The 15,767-nt window shown below is 51.2% G+C and overlaps 1 protein-coding gene across 2 annotated transcripts; it reads right to left on the bottom strand.

Moving 5' to 3' along the window:
• Positions 1 to 1,890: 1,890 nt before the first annotated feature.
• LOC144946992 (aquaporin-11-like) lies at positions 1,891 to 12,779 on the bottom strand. 2 transcript variants are annotated; one of them, XM_078876087.1, is made up of 4 exons: positions 11,281 to 12,779; positions 10,389 to 10,665; positions 7,276 to 7,392; positions 1,891 to 5,634 (listed from the first exon to the last, which is right to left on the bottom strand). In XM_078876087.1, the coding sequence occupies exons 1-4, from the start codon at positions 11,638 to 11,640 to the stop codon at positions 5,555 to 5,557; spliced, it is 834 nt and encodes a 277-aa protein (XP_078732213.1). In that variant the 5' UTR covers positions 11,641 to 12,779; the 3' UTR covers positions 1,891 to 5,554. The 2 variants fall into 2 exon arrangements, with proteins under 2 accessions (XP_078732213.1, XP_078732215.1); XM_078876089.1 differs by lacking the exons at positions 1,891 to 5,634; positions 7,276 to 7,392 and adding an exon at positions 8,019 to 8,066.
• Between the last annotated feature and the right edge of the window lie 2,988 nt (positions 12,780 to 15,767).

The following is a 15,767-nucleotide window of genomic DNA, read 5'->3' as shown; positions in this document are numbered from 1 at the left end:
CTTCGCAGCAGCGGCTTTTGGCTAACCATCGAACAAAGATGGTCACCGCATAGAGCGCTTTCAGATGCGCTTCTGCGGCCGTCTAGAACGTTCTTCCGACATTCGGAATCCACTGGAGCAGTGCACTTTTAAACTTTTTAGATTGAAAACTAAATTCTTTAGAACTGCTTTTTGTCTTCAGTTTGTCCTTCCCCCCGCGCCTCCGATTATCACGGTTGGCTACTTACGGTGCGAAAGAAGTTCAACATCCATACCGAGGGCGGCACGCATTTTGTCACACCGATGCAGACTTGGCGTGTGGCAGCGTGCGAGGAATCTTGGGTAATGGCTGCGGAAAGCACACAAGCTGCAGGGTGGCAGCTCACCGGCTTGAGAAACGCCTCGGGTTATTGAACGATGGGACGGTGGTCGAAACTAACGCATGTGGGCAGCCACAGAGAGGGAATGGTGCCCCGTGAGCACTTCCACCGTGGAGATGGAGCGATTAAATGAGTTCGTGTCCAGATGCTTCGGTGGATTGTTGCACGGCAGGACCACCACGTGTGTTGGTGATGGTTCGGGGTTGCCTTCGTGCATCAGTGGATTGATCGTGGCTGATGATGAATGTGTGAAGGGATCATTGATAATAACTCGCAAACGAAACACATCGAACCCCCACAGCGGTGTGCACGAGCAGTTTCTGGCTGCACCTTTAACCTTTATTACCACCGTGTGCGACCATCAATCCGACCGCGAGGCGTGTGCCAACGCGCTTGCGTGTTGCGCAATTCTTTCACGAGTTGCCTCGTACGGCATTTCAAAAGTGCAGTTTAATTTAAAAAGGGGGGGGGGGGTGGGGGGCTGTACATTCTCACACTCCCCGAGGAACGTGCGAAAGGATGCTGCAAACTTCACGATGCCCCGACAACGCCGAGCGAAGTCGCAGCTCGCAGGAGGACCTCTGATACTTGTCCGTCTCGTAGGTTAACAAGGTACAACGACGAGAGTCGTTTACGCTTTGATTACGAAAACAAGACCTCGCGCGTCGTCGCCGGATTTGCGTTAATCGCCGGACGCGTCACAGGTTGCGTGCGTCAAACAGCCCCCCCCCCCCACCCCCAGTGCGTTTCGTGGGGGTCGTGGCGCCGAGTCTGGAGTTTGCTCGGTTACGCAAAGTCACGTGCGATTTGCTTGGCAAGCGCGTCGTGTGCTAATGAAACCTCCCCAAGGAAACACGAGAGCGCGGGCCCCCAGTAGTTTGTGGAGTGCTGTTGCCAATAACGTCTGCCGAAACCCAGCGGCGTTAATTTAACAATGCTCACGCTTGCTGACGAGACCCAGGAGGTCCAGACCCGTCCAGCGTTTCATTGGTTACGCAAACGTGTGAGCTGTATGTTGGGCTTCTTTTGCACGCTACGCGGTGGCCGAACGTGCTAATCGGAGGCGTCAGGAAGGCTAACAAACTAAAAACATTCTGCTGAATATTGATCGAGGAAGCCAATAGTGTTTGGAACTAGAGCATCTATTTTATTTGTCCGTGGAGACACGTGACGGAGTTCTGCTCGTTGTATTTTTCCTGCCGACTGTTGGGCCCACGCGGCAACCACTCATCGGTCAGCAGTCACTTTGTGACCTTTGATCCGTTCCGTGAGCTTTCGAAGCAGCTCGTTCTTAACCTGGGGTGCGTGGCCAGATTTTTTAGAAGATAAATAATCGAAACACAAATTAAGCACCGGGCACGCGAGTACAACTACTTTGTTTCATCAAACCCTCTATGTATTCATTAACATCATTTGTTTAACGATTGAAAATCAAATGGGTGCAAAGTTGCAGTAAAGGTTAAGAACCACTGATTTAAAGGATGCGATTTCTTTCTCCCGAGAGTAACTTTCCCCTCGATAAGATCTGAGAGATATTTTGTCCTTTTGCCATCGGAGATCTTTTGGAAGTGAGGATCACTCTGAGAATTATTTTCACTTTTAAGTGAAGCAGTTTTTTTTTTAAATCAGACACCAAAGAGCATTAAGATTGGAGTCCGTGTTAATATGTACATCGTCCCATTGAATAAAAACCAAAATAGTTAAATTCGCTCTTGTGTTCGCAACTTAATATTAAAACGTATGATTGTTGTAGCAGCTGCGATAAAAAAAAGTTTTCCAAAATTGTTAATTTATTTCGCCGTGTGCTTGTGGATGGGGGGGGGGCAGGCTGCAGCATGGTTACTGTGTAGGATACATTTTCGAATGTGCATGCAAACCGTCAGTGCCGTAACAAAACACACGGCAGTAATGTCCTGAATAGAGACGCTTCGGAAAGTAAGCCGCACCCTAAACTTGTGCGTGGTGTCAATACAGTTACACACATCTGCTCTCGTACAGACGCACGCTGGATTATTAAGACACCCCCTCAACGTTTGATTTAAAACACGGAGAGGAAAATCGCGTCTTGTAATGCGGACAGTGTGATAACACACAACATGAAACAAGTTAGAAGTCATTGGTCTTGCTTTAAGGCCTTGAACATCTGTAAGCCACACCAGCCAAGGCACAACTCCACGGCAACATAACATGGCAACGAAACGTTCGGTGAATTTATAAAAAAATAACTGCGATGTGCTTGTAAACCATTTTCATAGCGATGAAGGCACATTGTCTCAGAACCGGCGTTGGCATTACGCTACAGAGATAAACATTACGTTGAGCCCATTGCGCCGGTAACATTAGACCCCTTTAATCAAAACTGGTCGGCATGTGGCCGCATCTGCTGCACGAACGCCATTCTGCTGACTGCAGCAGCATTTGATTCTTTGCATGGAAGTTCAACCTCTAGGCCCCTCCCATGACCCTTTGAGGCTTTGCCACAATCCCCCTTTTGGCCCAACCGCTTACTCCTTAGGCCCCACTCCTTCTGGATTAGACCACGCCCCTCCCAAGTAGGCTCCGCCCCTTCCTGATTAGGCCCCTCCCCCTTTAATTAGGCCCCGCCCTTCTGCTTTAGGCCCCGTGCCTTCCTCTCGTGGTGGGGACAGTTGAGGCTGATGCAGCTTCACGAAGAGCACCATGACCGATCTTAGAGCAACAATCGAGTAATAATATAGTGTAGGGTCTACTTGGGTGGTGGTGGCGTGGGCTGCAGTGTTTGATCCTAACTGTCGTTGGGATCAAACACTGTATGGCCAACTGAAATGTTTAAAATAATGGGCGCGAGATGGCGTTTGTGGCTGTGCACGCCTCTGATCCAGTGCCTCGTTTGAGGAGTGGGGCTGGTGGACCACGCAGAGATTTGTGAAACTCGCCAACTCCGCAGAGCTAAGAGGTGTCCAGGGGATGATGGTACACCCAGAGTGGCTTTGTGAACCACTCTGAATCAGAAAATGTATTTATTCTGGAGGAATCCGATTAGCTATAAAGCTCTTTTTCACAGATGTCCAGTAGGTCACAGATGTCCCGTAGGTGGTGCCGGGTTTTCCCTAGGCATTCCTCGTTTTCTCCCACACGGAGCTAAACACTCATTCGTAAAAAGAGCTGGCGAAACATCGCAATACAGGACTCTCTACGGAGAGTTGAGACTCGGTGAGTCTCAGCGAGGCTTTCTTGCGGGAATACACTTCATCAGTACAGTATCACCGTCATGTTGTGAATGACGATGGTAGGAAAGTTTTGTTTCCAACCTGATATGTTTGATTGCAACCCAACCCACAACTCCCTAGGCCGACAGTCTCAACTGAAGCTGGGATCGAACCCCCCGCCCCCCCGCGGCTCAATTAGAGGACGCACGCCTGGCTAACCGCGTACACGTTCCGAATGTCGATCGGACGAATCGATGCGTTCAGTGTTGGCGAATCGATTCGAATATCGATGCATTTTTTTTCCTTAGCATGGCGAGAATGGCGTCGTGGTGGCAAGATATTAACGGCCTCGCCTTGTATGCAGGAGGTTGTGGTTTTGATCCCGACCCTGACGCCTGTATATTCGGAGTGTGCGTGTCTCTCTCCCCATGGTCGTGTGGATTTTTCTCCAGGTCATCCGGTTTTCCCCTCCACATTGAGAATGAACATGCGTTCAGAGTATTTGGCTGCTATACATTCCCACGTGATAAGACACTTCGTTGAGCTATCATTTGTGATAGCCAGGTCACTTGTGAAAAAGAGCTATACAGCTCAGTGGGGCTATACCAGGTAAAATAAAAAAAATAGTGTCAGCTTTAAATAGCCGTGGCTGTGTAGCAGCCTATAGTGGTGGCAGCGGTCGCAAGTAACCCATTGGAATCTTATGCGCACAGACTTTGTGCGTGTATTGTGGAGCTGGCAATAATCGGGATGAATTGGTGCATCGCACCGAACGTTCCAGGGCAGCTGCGCACGACCGAGAGTTTGACGCGTTCACAGTATGGATTGCGCGCGAGACGTCGCACGCCCATGCGAAGCAACGCGCAAAGCGATTTTGCCACACGGCTTCAGTTCGCGTGACAGAGGAGTAAATAAATATAAACAATCATAATTTGTAACGCGCGCCGTAACCCGCTCGCTCGCTGTCGCTGGGAGAAAGAGAGAACCTACCGGAAGCATGGGAAACCCACAGACAAGTGGGAAGGGCAGCCAGGGACGATGCCGACAGTTACCCAAGCTCTGCAGTCCTATCCTGGCACGTTTGTCCAACTCCGTGCAGGCCGACGCGTGCGCGACGTGGCCCTCTGGGCGCGTGATCGGACGAGAGGTCACGAGTTCCGCTCGACAGACAACACCGTGGGTTTTGCTCTCTCTTTTGGAATAAAACGATTTTTGAGAGATTCTCACTGAGAAACTTTCTCGGGTTCATAAGAGCCCGGTTTTTTTTTTTCTCACAGTAGTACGAAGTAATGCCGCAGGTTAAAACGTGAGGCTCAAGTGAAACGCACAGCCCATCGTGAGCTGGCGTTAGATATCGCACGAAATTTGTCGACATTACTCATTAATTGTTGCATTTTTACCCCCTAAAAATGTTACCCGTATAGTGTTCACCATCGGAGGATAAATTACATCGCTGGGCCGTGTGATTAATGAAGGAATCGATTGTAGATTTTTTTCGGTTCAATGTTACCCGGCTAATCGGAAAACGCGTACGATTTGTTGGAACGATCTCACCTCTACTGCCCACGCGTGCCGCTGGACGGGAGGTGGTGTGCGTTACCTCGCCGCACCATCTGCGTCATCAGCCGCGTCACGCTGGGAGCGTGGCTTTCCTTCTATAGGGGGCGGGGGGGGGGGTTTCCCGCCTTCGGAAGATCACAATTCCAGTGGGGACGGCCACGATCTCTATAAAGGGCAGCGGGTAAGAGGACCACGCGACTTAACCGGCTCAACCGACCGGTCGCCCCGGCTCTGGAAAATTAATCAGAGCCCCAACTTGACGTAATTTTGTGCACGGCGTGGGGCGGTGACTGTACCACGCCCCCGTGTTGTGCACCCTCCAGGCGTGCGGGCCGAGTGTGTTAACCACCACAGTACTGTGCGACCGCTGCACACACCCTGGCGTGTGTCGCGTGTTCGGTCTTGGCGTGCGCGTCTCGACTGCCGTGTGTGCCCGAGTTGGGCAACCTAATCGGTTTTCTCATCTCGTTTTCCTCGACGTAAGAGCGGAATTTGGCCGTTGCACACAATGCAGGCCGCTGTCATTCCTGGAATAAAAAAAACAACATCAGAATCAGCGACTGCGTCGGCAGCGGCAGTGTCATCGTCGTCGTGAAAACTGTGAACCGCCACTGCGGAATTTTGCAACTCACTTTGCCAGTGTTAAGCACGTTCATCAGCATCCTCGTCAGTAGCAACAACAGCGGGGTGAGCAGCAGCATCGTCGTAATTATCATCATCAGAAGCATGAATCCCAGTGTTAAGCACGTTCATCAGCATCCTCGTTAGCAGCAACAACAGCAAGGTGAGTAGCATCGTCGCAATTATCATCATCAGAAGCATGAATCCCAGTGTTAAGCACGTTCATCAGCATCCTCGTTAGCAGCAACAACAGCAAGGTGAGTAGCATCGTCGTAATTATCATCATCAGAAGCATAATTGTGATCAGCAGCAGTGTCATCATCATCATCATCGTGACTGCCCCTGCCCCGCTTCCATGCCGGTCGTGAGAACACCCCTCCCTCTCTCTCCTAAAGAGCTGGTGTGCTCCGTGATTGCCTCTATGATGTCATTCCCTTGGGTTACAACATGCCCGTAAAAAGTGGGGGGTGGGGGCTTAAAATGCTTTTAAATAATTAAGCAGACAATATATGAGCAAATAAAGTCTTCTTCATATGTCTTCTCCTCCACGTAACAAACATGAAAGGATTTGGGGGGCGGCATCACCCCATCCCCCCCCCCCTTCTAGATCCGCCTCTGGCTGAAAAAGCTCTCGGCGGCCCGTGGAGCAAAACGTCGGACATGGTGCCGAACGCACGCGGTGGATGAAGAGAGATTTGTTCTCAAATCCGCGTGGTTGACAGAGAGTGCGGGGGGGGGGGGCAGCTGTGAGGAAAGGAATGCCTCCCACTAAGGGGCGTTCTTGCCTACTGCACCCCCCCCACCCCCCCAACTCGCGTTGTCAAATCGCCGGTCACGCGGTAACACCGACAGAGATGAACGGCGTCCGTGCGTCGCGGCCGGCGCAGTCCGCACAGAGATCCGCGCGCGGCCACTCGAGGCTACGGCTCCGTTGTGGGGGGGGGGGTGAAACCTGAGCCCAGCAGTAGACAGCGACTGGCTCATGACGCTCAAAGGGCATCGGGCAAGGGTGCGTAACGAATGGGTCGATGATCGCGATGGTGGTTATTGTTCTTCTTCTTGGTTCTTTCGGTAAAGTCACGTAGAATGGAAATAATAAAAATAAACATAATAAAATAATTCCCACGACGTTTCGGCCACAACGCAAGCAGCCGTCCTCAGGTGAAGAACAGGTCTGTCAGAAAGAATTATTTTATTATGTTTTATTATTATTTTATTATTTCCATTCTACGTGACTTTACCGAAAGAACCAAGAAGATGAATCCCTGCAGTCACGAAAGCTTTAAATCGAAAGTTATTGTTCTTGTTGAAAGGCGACTTCAGGTGTGTGGTGGTACTTTTGTCACTGCGGCTAATGATGATGATGTTAATTATGATCTTGCTGCTGATGATAGTGATTATGTCTATATGTGACGATGATAAAGGTAATCACGACAGTGATGATGTTGGTCACGATGATGATAATGACGATGTTGCTGGTGACAATTGTGATGATCACACCGACCATGGTGGCGACGATGGTGATGATGATGGTGTGGGTGACGCACCTATGAGTGGCGCGACTCCGTAGACCAGGGCATAGTCCAGGGTGGAGTGACCCGGGCAGCCCAGGGTGAACGTGGCAGCCAGCACAGGGTTAAACACGCCGCCTGTGATGGAGCCAGCTGCGAGCACAGAACGATCAACATCATCATCACCTGTCAATCATTGTCACCACCACCACCAAACATTGTAATCATCAACACCATCATCAGGTCAGGGTTAAACACATACCTATGGAGCCAGCTGTGTGCACAAAACAACCAACGTCACCATCATCACCGTCATCATCATTACCTGTCAATTATCGTCATCACCAGACAACCGTCATCACCGATCGTGAACCTCATTCGCCAACACCCGTGCTCTGTGCACACAGCATCACCATCACGCATTACAATCACCCATCAACCACCGCCCTTCGTCCAAAACTCATCACGATCACCCACCACCACTCATCACCACAACTTGCAATCATTAGTGACAGAGTTAATTTCGGGTAAAATCAATGAAAATGGGGTATGCCGATAGCATAAAAATGAGATGTGATAGAGAAAATCTGAGATCAGATTTGGAATCAGCACCCTGAAATTAGTCTAAAACAGCTGCAAAAGTCCAGGCCAGAAATTTTTTTTTTTGTTGACCAGTGACATTAATGCATTATTTTAAAGGCCTACCCAGCCAGATGATGGTCGGGTGATGGATCCATGAGTCCACTGATGTAGGTGCTTGAGTGCATGCCCCTTGGGTACGTGTCTGGGTTATCTCCATATCCTTCCCACACGAAGCCAAACTCTCACTAAAAACAAGTTCACCAAACATCCCATGATCATTGGTGGCGATATGTTAACGACCGCGCCTGGTATGCGGGAGGTCGTGGGTTTGATTCCGACCCTGACGCCTGCTGTATATTTGGAGTTTAGCATGTTCTTCCCGTGGTCGCGTGGATTTTTCTCCGGGTCCTTCGGTTTTCCCCGCCACATTTAGAACCAACATGCGTTCAGAGTATTTAGCTGCTATAAAATGTCCACTCGATTATAAGCCACTTTGTTATCATTTGTGGCCAGGTCGCTTCTGAAAAAGAGCCGTATAGCTCAGTGGGCCTTACCTGGTAAAATAAGACTAAATAAATAGTTTAATCCTTTGCAACGTTGCGGACAACATTAAAAAATAATTAAGCAGGCATTCTGCCTCCTCATACCAGACCCTCGACGTGAAACATTTAAAGTATGTTTTTGTTTACGCGTGCCATCAATCACACTGCCTTCTGCAAGTACATAATTTCAGCAGCACAAGTTCAACACGAGCAAAACTCTGGACCAGGTCCGGCATTCAGCGTCCTCATCAGCAGAGTCCAGCAAGCTTACTTGAACCTATCCTCAAAGTGTGTACACCTCCAGAAGCAGTGGCGGCTCCTGCAAAATCTCTCAGGGGGGGCAAATGTCTGGATGATTGATAAGGATAAGGTCCACCCATGCAATGGATAAATTAACAGCTTAAGCATATAAAGGCAACTTCACTTCTTTAATATTAATGAAAAATAAAGTGACTGTTACAATACATCTTGTTTGTTTCTATACTCACTATTAAAACAAACCACTCAAGTTTATTTTATTTAAGATTCCACTAGGTGGCGACAAATTATATTGTTGGATGAAACGTGCTTACGTATGATGACGTAAGCACGTATGATGACGTAAGCACGTTAGGGCGAGCCCTCCCGGAAGCCATAGAGAATGCATTGCAGCGCCCCCGTTCGAAAAAAATCATCTTTGAATGTAAGTCTATGGGACCACTCGGGGCGATTCTCAGCTGGAGGGAAATCGCCCAAAAAGAGGCGGTACTCCACAGAACGTAGCATGACGCTGATTGGACTATATCCAGAGGCACAGTGAAGGCTAGCGTGACTCTGTGGTTGAATGACATTGGTGGTGCGTCGCCCAATCGCCCTAATGAAGAAACCGCCCCTGTCCAGAAGGCCGTATGGCCGATGGGACGTGGCAACATTTCCAATGTGGCAAGGCCCTTCTTAAAATAATGTTTTGATCCTCAGCGAGGCATGATGATTAGTAGCATTAATATTGATTGGTTTCCACATTTTCATCAGTATTCTTGGTTCGTTCAGTAAAGTCACGTAGAAGGGAAATAATAAAATAATAAACATAAAACAATAACATTCTCACGACGTTTCGCCACTTTTTTCAAATTTTCTTTCTGTGGTTTTCACACCTGATGATGAATGCTTGTGTTGCAATCGAAACGTCGTGAGAATGTTATTGTTTTATTTTATTATTTCCCATCTACGTGACTTTACAGAAAGAACCAAGAATATGAATCCCTGCAGTCACGAAAGCTTTAAATCGAAAATTATCATCAGTATTATTATTCACGCAATGCCTTCTCAGAGCCCCTATGTGGCGATGCTAAGGGTGCATGCTGGTGGCATCTTCGCCCGCGTCACGATCGGATGGCCAGACGTTATTTCTGGTCGGCACGGATTCCCGTGCCGGACACGTGTGGGTGACGGGGATATTTTGCGTGCGTGAACCCAGAGGTTGCGCCCGGCTTAAATTAACCGGCCACGGCGAGGTGCCCTGTTTAGGCTGCTAGCTCTGGCGTCAGGGAGAAGCGCCGTTTAATTGAGATGGAGTCTCGCCAAGGAGAGGCTTGCGTGGTGGTGGTGGTGTAGATGTTTGGCGCGCTGGACTTGCAATGCAAAGGTCGCAGGTTCCATTCACTTTCTCGGTGTGGCGGTGAATGGGGGTACACCACGGCGAGGTGATCGGGATGCCACGTTCACTCGAGGATTTCACTCGTTCACTCATTCGTTTCTTAGAGCATTCATTTATTCACTCCCCCTTTCATTCACTGCTCCACTCATTCGCTCGAGTGTTCTTCCATTCGCTCATTCGTTCATGCTTGCGTTCGTTCTTTCAATCGCTCGCTGTCCCGTCCGTCCGCGGGGTTCCCACGCCCCGCTTTGCACACGCGTAGACGGTGCCGGCCCACTCATTATTTTCCTAGATTCTTCATTCGCGCATTCATTCCCTCCCCCTTTCATTCACTCGAGCATCCGTTCGTTCTTTCAATCGCCCGCCCGCCCCTCCGCGGGGTTTCTCACCGGCGTAGACGATGGCTGTGACCGCTGCTGAGACGGCCGCCACGCGCGCCGTCGGCTGGAGGCGCGCGGCCGCTTGCGCCGCCGCCACGTGGAACGCGAGCGCGCACAGCGCCTCCACCACCGCGCCCAGCGGGAGCCCCGCGCGCAGCGGACTCGGGCAGAGCCACGCGACCCCCGGCGGCCGCTCCACGTAGACCCCGACGGCGAGGGCGTGAGCGCCCCCTAAGAGGCGCCACGCCGCCCCCGTGACGCGCAGTGCCAGCGCCGCGCCGCACACCTGAGAAGGGGGGGGGGGTCCGGACAGAGAGGTTAGGAACAGGGAAGGTTCCGACCGCCGCACCTGATGTTCCAACGTGGGATCTTGAAGCGGCGTGACCAATGGTCAAACAACGCGATGTAGCAGGGCCCTCCTGAAAAGAGTCTCGAGACACAGCGAGGTCCTTCTGGGTAAACAAGCGGCGTTTGTTATCACTACTGTTTCTCTCCATCTGGTCCGCTCGCTCTCTCTCTCTCGCTCCGTGTTGTTACCGACCCCTATCCCCTCGGTGCGTAATGACGCGCTAGAGCTTCGGGTCTGTCTCCGCTGCTTTCCATCTCGGATCTCCACCCCCCATAGCCATCTCCACACGTCTCTGACACCACCCCTCTCTCTCCATATCTCAGTGATACCTCCTCTACACCGCCCCCCCTTCCTTCCCAAGTCGCACACGCGCGCACAGACGCGCGCGATCGTCGTTCACGGACCTTCCGTGCGTAATAAAACACAATATGCATCGCCTCCTCCCCGCGTTGGTCTCTCCTCTCCACCCATCTAAAAACGTCCCGTACCCTCTGCATCTCTGTATCCGCCACCTCTAAACCACCCTCCCACCTTCCACCCGAGCCCCCGCACCTGCGCAAAGACGCGCGCCATCGCCGTGCGCGGTCCTTCCGTGCGTAAAAGCACGCGCTCGAGCGCCGAGCAGGGGCTGCACGTGGCGCCGGCTCCCGTGGCGCCGTGCGCCGCCGAGGTGACGAACACGAGCCCCAGGCCGAGCCATCGCGGAGCGGCGCCGCTGTCCGCGGCCAGCCGCTGCTCGAGGGCGCAGCAGCAGAGCTGCAGGGTGGCGGTTACCTCCAGCGCCGCGGGCAGGAGGGCGAGGGGCAGGGCGCGCCGTGCGCTCCAGCGCAGAGCCCAGCAGAGGCAGAGCGTGGCGCCGAGCGCGCACAGCGAGGCGCGCAGACTCACGGGCTCCAGGGTGGCCGCGGTCATCGCTGATGATGGAGGTGGTGATGTGGTGATGATGTGATGAAGAGGCCGTGGTGGTGGTGGTGGTGGTTGTAATGATGTTATGCTGATGACGAAGATGTGACGATATTAGTGGTGAACGATGACACTGATGCTTGTCGCGATTGTGAGTATGATGCTGCTGCTGATGGTAACGATGCTGCTGCTGGTGATGCTGTATGCTGCTGATGATGATGATGACAATGCAGCTGCTGCTGTTTGGTCGATTCAGCTTAACTACGGGCGCAGCTCGTTTCCCGTGCCGACGTGAATACGAGTCGCTGCAGAAGTTGAATGTGTGGGGCCACGGGCCTGACCCGAGGAACAGTCGCTGTTGACGCGAGTACACTGCGCATGGCTCTTCACACGTGCGGCGTCTCTCCAGAGGCACCCTACGAGCTAAGCCTGACGGGCTGTGTGAGCCCCGACACAGCCCGGTCAGACGTGCACGTGTGCGCTGTGTCTGTGTGCTGCCCGTATGACGCCTGCGTGCTGCGTATGTTGTGTGTGTGCTGTGTATGTTTGCTCTTGGTGCTGTGCGTGTGGTGTGTGTGCTGTGCGTGTGATGTGTGTGTGCTGTGCGTGTGATGTGTGTGTGTGCTGTGCGTGTTATGTGTGTGTGTGCTCTGCGTGTGATGTGTCTGTGCTGTGCGTGTGATGTGTGCTGTGCTGTGCGTGTGATGTGTGTTTGCTGTGCGTGTGATGTGTGTGTGCTGTGCGTGTGTTGTGTGTGTGCTGTGCGTGTGATGTGTGTGTGTGCTGTGCGTGTGATGTGTGTTATGATGCGTGTGTGTGTGCCACTTATCCACACACAGCGCAACACACGCGGTGAAGTCACCCCTTGTACTGCGGCCAGGGGTCGAGACTTCTTCTATAAATCACTGCCGTTGCGCCTCCTGCTACTGCTGCTACTGCTGCTTAACCCCCCACCGCCCCCCTTCTTATTCGTGCCGCCGCTTCTGTAACCTGCTGCGACTGCTTGCCCCGTGTCCGGCCCCGCCTGCTGCGGGAGTCACGCGAGCAGCAGCAGCAGCAACAACAGCACCACCAGCAAGAAACAGCAGCAGCACCACCAGCAAGAAACAGCAGCACCAGCAAGAAACAGCAGCACCATCAGCAAGAAACAGCAGCACCACCAGCAAGAAACAGCACCACCAGCAAGAAACAGCAGCACCACCAGCAAGAAACAGCAGCACCACCAGCAAGAAACAGCTGAGGCAAGCGAGTTTGCCCGGACGCTTGATGCAGCGAGCAGCGAACGAGGTCGGCAGCGAGAGTGGAATGATACAGCAAACACACGCGGAGTTTCCACGTGGCCCTCTCCCTCCCTCCAACCCGCCCCACTCACCTCCTCCTCATCAAACCTCGCCCTCTGCCGTCTCAGCTGCAGGGGGTGATGATGGAGATCTGTGATGTGGGCTGTGACTCGGCTGGAGCAGTGGTTCTCAGGGTGGTGGGCCCCGCCCTGGTAACCACCCAGGTCCCACCCTGTGACCACCCCAGTCCCATCACGGTCACACCCTGGTTCCACCCCAGTACCACCCTGGTACCACCCTAGTCCCATCACGGTCACACCCTGGTTCCACCCCGGTACCACTCTGGTACCACCCCAGTCCCATCACGGACACACCCTGGTTCCACCCCGGTACCACCCTGTGACCACCCCAGTCCCATCACGGACACACCCTGGTTCCACCCCGGTACCACCCTGGTACCACCCCAGTCCCATCACGGACACACCCTGGTTCCACCCCGGTACCACCCTGTGACCACCCCAGTCCCATCACGGACACACCCTGGTTCCACCCCGGTACCACCCTGGTACCACCCCAGTCCCATCACGGACACACCCTGGTAACCACCCCAGTCCCACCCAGGTACCACCCTGGTTCCACCCCGGTCCACCCCGGTTCCATCACGGTGCCACCTTGTGACCACCCCGGTCCCATCACGGTCACACCCTGGTGCCACCCCTATACCATCCTGATTCCACCCCGGTCCCATCACGGTACCCACCTCGGTGACACCCAGGTACCATTCCCACAACCACCAAGTGGTCTACGACGGCTTCTCCAGGCGAGCCGCGGGCGCTGTGATGCAAAACGCAGCTTGATCCGGACAATCACGACAACGTTGTTTAAACCCTTTTGTGTCGGACAGTGCGGTAATTAAAATTTCACTTGTGATATTTAATGTATAAAAATTAATTTCGAAATGCCCTCCCCCATGAAATAGAACCTGATATCTACGTGAATTAAATGAGTTTTATTTGCATGTAAATATATATTTAATATCTTTTCATGTTTTGGATATTTAAATATATTTATATAGTTTTATATTTTTACATATACAGTATAAGTATATTTTATATATTTTTTTTGGTGTTCCGGTAATATGAATCGTTTGGTATCACTGCCCTTGAGAGAAAGAGAGGGAGGGTTTATCTTCTTGGTTCTTTCAGTAAAGTCACGTAGAAGGGAAGTAATAAAATAATAAAAATAAAACATAATAAAATTATTCTCACGACGTTTCGGCCACAACGCACGCAGCCGTCCTCAGGTGAAAACCAGGTCCGTCGAGGCGACAGAGTCTGAATGAAACAGCACACGAGCTTCAGACTCTGTTAGTTAGACTTCTCCACAAGTCTGGCTGTCGCCTGATGAAGCTGGTTGTAATTACTGGCAAAACGTCCTAGGTCACGATGACCTATAGATAAGTTAAGATGACCTATAGGTAAGATAAAAAAATATAAGCAGGTAATACCTTGCAATATTTGTCTCGACACATAATTAATCAATGCTCGTGAATTGCTGGATAGGTACAGGTAGGAGCCAGCTGTGTGAGATGATTCCTAGGTCACGAGTTTTTTGTTTGCATTCCGACTGCAGGTATTGTGGTCTATGCAAACATGACTCCTTGTAAAAAAAAAGGTGTCAGTTTTGTTGCCAGATAAAAGGGTAAAAAAACCAATTATATTTTTCTACTGCCAAATGAGGTTCCAATGGTGTAAATGCTTACACCCGAGCTCTCATACTCTGATGGTGCATTGTCTTTGAGTTGTGCGCCTTTTGGCGTCATCTGGTCCAACACCATGTGAGACTAGGCTCTAAGGAAAGCTGTCTCGGGTGTGGACCAATCAACTTCAAGGACAGTGCATACATTATCAGAGTTATGTTTTTGTTTGCATTACGACTGCAGGTATTGTGGTCTATGCAAACATGACTCCTTGTAAAAAAAGGTGTCAGTTTTGTTGCCAGATAAAAGGGTAAAAAAAAACAATTATCACGAGGACCTGCTTATATAATCCCACTGAACAATGCGCGTGGGTTACTCAGTGGCGATGACGTCACTACACGTGTAGTCTGATGACGCAATCGGCCTCTGCGGGCGCGAAAAAAGTACGTCATCGACCGCTTCGTTGAAATATGACGTTGGCGCAAAACAATGACGTCATCGCTATCCAATGGTAAGGAAAACGTAATAGAATGACGTCACGTTTAACGTTAACGTTTTTAAGTTTTAAACGCATCACGTGTAAAGCGTGTGCTAAATACGTAGCATCGGAATAAAATATGTAGCATCGGAATAAAATACGGCGTGACGTCATTCTAAATAATAGTGTGTCCATCCACCCTCCCCGCATATGATGACGTCATCCGCGACGACGAAGCCATTGGCTCGTCACCCACAACTGCGGTGACGTCACGCACGGTCAACAAGCGCGATGACGTCATTACCAATGTAACCTCCCCCCCCCAACGCTTTAAATGGCGAGGGAGCGCGCCCTCTGATTTGTCGGCGCCCGGAACGTGACGTCACCGGAAGGAGCGGCAATGGCGGCGCGCGTGGATTTGAGGCCTAGCGGCGCGGGGCTTTTCGCGCTCATTTCTTCGGCGATAAAAAAATACCTCGAGCCGTGTACTCGACTTTGTTAAATTAATAGTATCTTGCAACCTCGAATGTGCGTTATATAGAAGTAGATTCGTAATATATACGGTTATTTTTTTTCCCCTCCATTGTTTTCTAGTTGGTCTCGCGTGTGCCCATTGGAACTTCATAGCGTGGTTGCTTAGTTGTCATGTAAAGTTTACGTAAATAGTGTTAAATGTAGA

This window comes from Lampetra fluviatilis, chromosome 43 (assembly GCF_964198595.1).
Source record: "Lampetra fluviatilis chromosome 43, kcLamFluv1.1, whole genome shotgun sequence".
Classification (NCBI taxonomy): domain Eukaryota; kingdom Metazoa; phylum Chordata; class Hyperoartia; order Petromyzontiformes; family Petromyzontidae; genus Lampetra; species Lampetra fluviatilis.
Note: the sequence above shows the minus strand (reverse complement) of the source record. Positions and strands in the feature narration are given on the sequence as shown.